Genomic DNA, 6,106 nt, shown 5'->3' with positions numbered 1-6,106 from the left:
GGGTGTAAATTGGAGGGAGGGGGGGGTCCTGGGAGATTCTACTTTGTTTTGCTGAATATGCAAAAAAGAAATAAAAGCTTTCAATAAGAAAGTTTCTGTTGCTTCAAATCCTATATGTCAACTCATAGCGTGGGCCTAGTGATAAAAACGTTGTATACACACAAAGCTACGGTCAGGAAAAATCCTGCCATAGGAAACAACTGAATCTATTCTGGACATATCAATAGGGCACCTGTTAAAAAGAAACACACAGGTGTTACAAAAATAACAAAGGACAAAAATATTGGGGCAGCAGCTTCTGTTGGCTTTACCACCTCGCCAACCAGCCCAACCTTGAATCTCCCTTTCATTAGTCAATACCTATAGTTATAGGCTGAATAGCTTGCTATGGAGGGGAAGGGGCCCTACCGCAAGAAGCAGGGCTTACAATCTTCTTGTCCATACACATAGTTCACGTGACCACAGCCCGAGGAAAGGACTCCTTGGCTAACCTGTGACCTTTTGAGTGTACTTCAAGCGTCGAGTTCTGCTGGCTCGCAGGACAGGTCCTGCCACCGTCCAAGACCCCCCGGCACTGTTCATAATTTGGAACGTGGCAAGTGAAAGATTGATTAGGCACTTGTATCCCAGACCCCCAGACCCCCCACCCTTCCTCCACTATGGGTAACCTAAGAGGAATGAAAGCTTGCCATTCACCTCTAAACCTATTAATCAAGAGACAGTGAAAACAAATGGAGCTATAGCTCCGCCTGCCTTTTTTGCCATGTCCTCCTCTTCAATACTCCCCTATTGCTTTCCCTTTCTGCAGAAGAAAGATGGGGCCTGAAAGTGCCTTTATGAGCCTAGTACAATAAAACAAAAGCAGCACAGAAGAGGGTTTGTCAGCCTTTTCCCCTCCTCCAGGGTGGATGTAGAAGGTCTACAGTGGTCTTGAATTACTAGGCCCTCCCGGGGACTGCTCCCTGTGCTAGCAAAGAGGACTATTCAATACGAGCTTACATTAAAAATAGGTTTACAACTCATCCCCATGCGTTTTCCAGATGCTGCTATTACAGCTCTGCTGATTGCGAGCAGTGAAATATTAACAGGCATTAACGTCCTTGGGACACAGCTGAACGCCAGCTAAAGAGGCAAGAACTTGCTTTCCAAAGGGCTGATCTCTCTTCAGTTTTGTCTAGCAGGAAAACTTTTTAATCAGCAAACTAGATCACCGGAAATCCTAACAAGTATCATTAAAATTTCCCTCTCGATTTCTGAGAAGGGCATCTAAGCGCTCCACATACCAGCACACCTGTGGCCAACTGCTTCCCTGCCATCAGATTCACAATCATCAGTAACAGGTCTTGCTGGGAACTGCTAACTTTAACAAGGTAATATACCAAAACCAACGGGCTTTAACTTTAGGAATTCAGACTAATTTAATTTTTTCTCTTTAAAAAAAAAAGGGGCTTTAAAAGAAAAAAAAAGTCAAAAGATGCAGATGGAGAATTTCCTTTGGGAATGAAGATTGAATTCTATTCATCTTTGCTAGCAGAGTTGCAGTTAATTTTTGTAAAAAGCCTGTTTTCACACCTGACTAAGCATTTTCTCCTGAAATCTACTTCCCCTTGCCCCATTATAGCCGATACAGTGGCCTGAGCCCTTTCACAGTTTAATGTAGCTCATTTCTGCCTAAGGTCCTGCCCTAAGCTAACTGCCTATTGTAAAAGAGGACAAGGCCTCCATTGATAACCAGAACTCCCTGCTAAAAAAGGCTCATTTTCTTCCTTCACACAAATGATGACAGGAGCACTGACAACCATGTGCGGGGACAATACCCCCCCTAGACGGAGCCTGACAAAAACCAACCCCCCACCAAAATAGAAAAAAAAAAAAAAAAAAAAAAAGGAGGAGGAAAGGGAAAAAAAAAACCCCAACAAAAAAAAACAACAACCCCCAACCTCTCTGCATACTTCGAACTGCTTCCCTTCTCTTTATTTCAATGGCAACTTCCTGGCTGCAGAATTGTTCCGACAAAACAAGGGCCTACCTGCTAGAGCAAAAAATAGCCAGCTTTCCAAAATCTGCTCTACAGTGAGTTTCTTAAAGAGAGAGGCAGCTTCCTGGCTTCCAATGCCGAGCATTTCATTTAAGAAAAGATTAAGTGCCCTCTGAGATTTGGAGCATCACATGCTCTCTCACCCACCCGCACTTGACATTCTCCGTATTATTCCTATAAAACGGCGTATGGAGGAAGGGGAGGGCAGTGGGAGAGGAGCCTTTTAAGATACACAGGAAACTTCCACTCAAATTAATCAAAACGGCAATGAAATAAAATGATCTGGTGACAACTAGCCCATGACAAACCGGCCAGCATAAAAGAAAAGGAAGCAGGATTTTCACTAATTGTCACACTTGGAATATTTCTTTATTGGGTATTAAATAACAACGGCTCAAGGCTGCACTCCCCATCTTATTTTGACGAAGGCTGGGACAGTAGTTGTCTTTCCACAGCACTTTTAAGGGGGGGGTGGGGGGGGAAGAGTGAATAAAGGACCTCTGACTTTAAAATGTAAAGAGTGCTATACTTCTTGGCCTGAGCAGAGCTATAGCAATGCCAGGTCAGGCAGAGACAAGTGCCTGTTCAGACACAGTTGAGTCTTTAGAGGCCCTTCAAAAATTGCTTTTAGTTAAGTTCATCAGGGTACATTTTTTGCCCCGCTCCTTCTTAACACGCTATCACCCCCCCAAAAGCCAACAGCTGAATTGCTTTTGGTTAATCTTCTTTAAATAAGCAAGCTGGCCCTGCCTCGGTGGGTTGCGGCCTGCCCTAACCCAGGCTGGCCCTACAATGATTTCACCCCATCACGACATTATAACCCATTAGATCAACAGGTGGATTTCCCAGATGGAAAACAACCGCTACATCCTTGGCTTCCTGAAATTTCAGGCACTGGAGCATAAAAGGAGCATTATTTTATATTTTACCAGGAACAGAAAAAGAGAGAAAATGTCATTCCTTTCTCAATTTGGCAAAGGCACATGTACATACATATATATACACATATACATGGAGAGGGGGGATGTGTGTGCGCGTGTGTGTTGTACACATACACACGCATACGTATATGTATATGTATTTCTCTCTTCAGATGTTTTACGTGCTTACCAAATAGATACAATTCACTTTAATAGCAAGCAAGGTAAAAGGGACAGCCAGAGGGGCTGGCATCCGAAGGCACGTATTGGAGAAATAAGATATAAAAATCCTACTCTCTAACATACTTTTCCTAAACATATCCTGTATTCTAAATCCCAATCGCAGAGGCTAACTACACGGAAAGAGGCTTGTAAGAAGTAAAATACACATGCAATTTTCAGGACAAGAAAGTGTGAATGAGGAAAAAAGAATTAAACTTCGAATTTAGAAAAGAAAGGAAGGAGGTAAAAGTGATTCTGAGCAAACGAGCGGCTCCGAAAGTGTCCCGACACAGCTAGTCTCGACTTAGTCTGCATGGATAAGCATTAATGTAACAGTTCTGACAGGACAGATGTTAATCATTTAACCACGACATAGCATCATGTTCCTGTAAATACAACATCATATCATTTCAGCTTCTGCATATGAATTTCACATATTTCAGCATCAGTCATAAAAGGGGAAACAGCCGTGTGGATTTTGTAGAGGTCGGCTGCCTTCAGCTATGCTCACAGGATTTATTTTCTAAAATCTGGTACCCTCTTTAGAAACAGGAAAGTTGTTAACTTATTTGAATATACCCCATGCCTGCATTTTGCCGATTTCCATAATAGCTACTGCATCTATAGTTGGCATATAACGTGACACCACATTCCCACTGTTTTAGATGAGGAATTCACAGAGTACAATGCGCTCTGCTGTGCATCAGTGTCCAACATTATTTTTGATCCTACGTGTCCAAGTAACAAAGCCTCCTTTCCAGAATTCTTCCATTTTCAGAAATGATCATTGTTCCTGGGCTAGCGATGTTATGCAACGCAAGGCAACACTGGAGTCGTAAAAATGAACAAAGTCCCGATAAATAGTAAAAAAAAAAAAAAAAGACCCTAAAAGTTTTCCTGTGTTGTATCATGTACTGTGGAACTTAAACACACCCTTCAAAGTATCCTACAATAAGAAAAATGAATGTATACAGAAAAACCAGGCCTTTCAACTATACTTCCAAGACAGGTTTCCTTAAAATAAAATGTCAAACGATTTTGTCATTAATATCGTGGAAATTACGTGCCGTAACGGACCATGAAACTAGAAAAGATCTGAATTCCTGGGCTATTTTAAATAGTGAATGATACTAATATACATCTTCACAGTACTTTACGACAGGAATTCTTTGGAAAGAAAAAGGCAATAAATTAACTGTCAGGCAAAGGTATCCACTCTGCTCCAAAGTAACACCATATCCTCCTCGAAACAATACAATAAACTGAAAAAAGAAAAACACTGTTAAACTGAGAGGCTTCTAAAAATCCCCAAATGCTTATTTTCTTCCCTCTCTTTTGTATAATTAAGAGCAATGTACATATTTGGTTAAATTGGTAGGTGTCCTTTTATCACATATATTAATGTGAGAAGGGGGGAAATGTTGTAATCTAATTATGAATACTGAAGCAAGACCCATTCTGCTTTGTAGTTATTACAGTTTAGTCAAAACAAAAAAAAGTCTTTGCCTTTATCACTTAATTAAAAAAAAAAAAATCATTTTTATAGTGGCTACCTACAATGATGCTCCTATAAGCCAGGACCATGCTTTTGAAGAATCCTGTCCCATAATATTAAATACTCGACAGTGAGGAGTATTTAACAAAACATAATGAAAACAACAAGTAAGCAACCTTACATAGACAGATATTTTGGATCATCTCCAAAGAAATTTAGGCTCATTCGCATTGAGTTGAATAATGTCATTTTCAAAACCCAGAATAGTTATATACAAGCCAAGCTACAAATCAACGTTTCCTCCTAAAACAAAGAATTTTTACATCGATGAGTTCACAGCAAAAAAAAAAACCCAACCAACCAAAAGAAACCACAACAGGATTGAAATAGTGAAAGCTTTCAAAGTTAAAATACCAAAAAGCAAAAGAAAGCCAGAGAGTGGTGTGATGTTTTCTGTGCAAATATATTACCATGTACGTTATATAGACATAATACACGTTTTCCCCTTTGCTGTTCAACATTGTTCAACAGCTATAAATCAGAACCTGAAACCTGCTGCATACGAGCCTAAGAAATCTACCCCCCCGCACAACCGTCCACCCACCCACCCACACATACAGCCCACCCCGAGAGGAGAAAAGGAATTTTCTCCCTTTCCAAAACACGAAACAAAAACAAAAAAAGGGGGGTGGGAGGGAGAGAGAAACCAACCCTCAGATGCATCCCTGGGTTATTGTACGGGTTTGGATATGGACAGTCTTGCTTCACATTGTTTTGCAACTATTACGGTATTATGGAGTGTCACTGAAAAGTCATGCTTCCTCCATTCAAAAAAAAAAAAAAAATGCATCTAACAAAGGTCATAGCTTGAAATGCCCACTTTTTGTTGTTTTTTTTTGTTTGATTAAGAGGGTGGGGGGGGGGGGGGGGGGGGGGGGGGCGGAAGTCACACAAGAAGTTCAATGGTCAAGACTGAAAAGCGCGCGCACACAGAAAAGTGCTACTCACCCAGCAATTCAAATTGAGATGCCAGCAGCCGAACTGCTGAAAGACAGAGAACCCAGAGGCAAGCGCTCCTCCTTTACCACTCAAATCTTCCATTCCCACTAAAATTGCATCCCTCGGGTACATAACAGCTTTGTCTTTCCTTCTCTTAACCTCAAAAACTTTTTTCTTTACTGTCTAGATGCCAATTGTGTTGGCTTTGTATTATTTTCCTCGCAGCTTTTCTCTCTCTCTTTCTTTCCCTCCCTCCCCCCCCTCTTCTTCCTTTCACTTAAAGTAGTGGAAAAGCTGTCTTAAAAGATCAAGATGTCTCCAGTTTTTTGGCCTGGTGTTTTCTGAATGCTCAAAATCCACTGTCATATTGGCTTCAAGAAGTGTCTTATTTTTAAATTGTCTGCTGCTGGATATCAAAATTTAGGGGGGGGG

General features: G+C 41.1%; 1 protein-coding gene across 28 annotated transcripts in view; it reads right to left on the bottom strand.

Moving 5' to 3' along the window:
• TCF7L2 (transcription factor 7 like 2) overlaps window positions 1-6,106 on the bottom strand; it is a 204,109-nt gene that overhangs the window by 35,436 nt on the left and 162,567 nt on the right. The window contains exon 1 of one of the 28 annotated variants that reach the window (XM_025203164.1): window positions 5,684-5,806. The exons of the other annotated variants lie outside the window; for them this stretch is intronic. Coding sequence (XP_025058949.1) covers window positions 5,684-5,806 — 123 coding nt within the window. Of the gene's footprint in view, window positions 1-5,683; window positions 5,807-6,106 lie in introns of those variants that run through there. 28 annotated transcript variants of the gene reach the window in all.

Source organism: Alligator sinensis, unplaced genomic scaffold, assembly GCF_000455745.1.
Source record: "Alligator sinensis unplaced genomic scaffold, ASM45574v1 scaffold559_2, whole genome shotgun sequence".
NCBI classification, from domain to species: Eukaryota; Metazoa; Chordata; order Crocodylia; family Alligatoridae; genus Alligator; species Alligator sinensis.
This window is presented reverse-complemented; position numbering and strand designations above follow the sequence as displayed.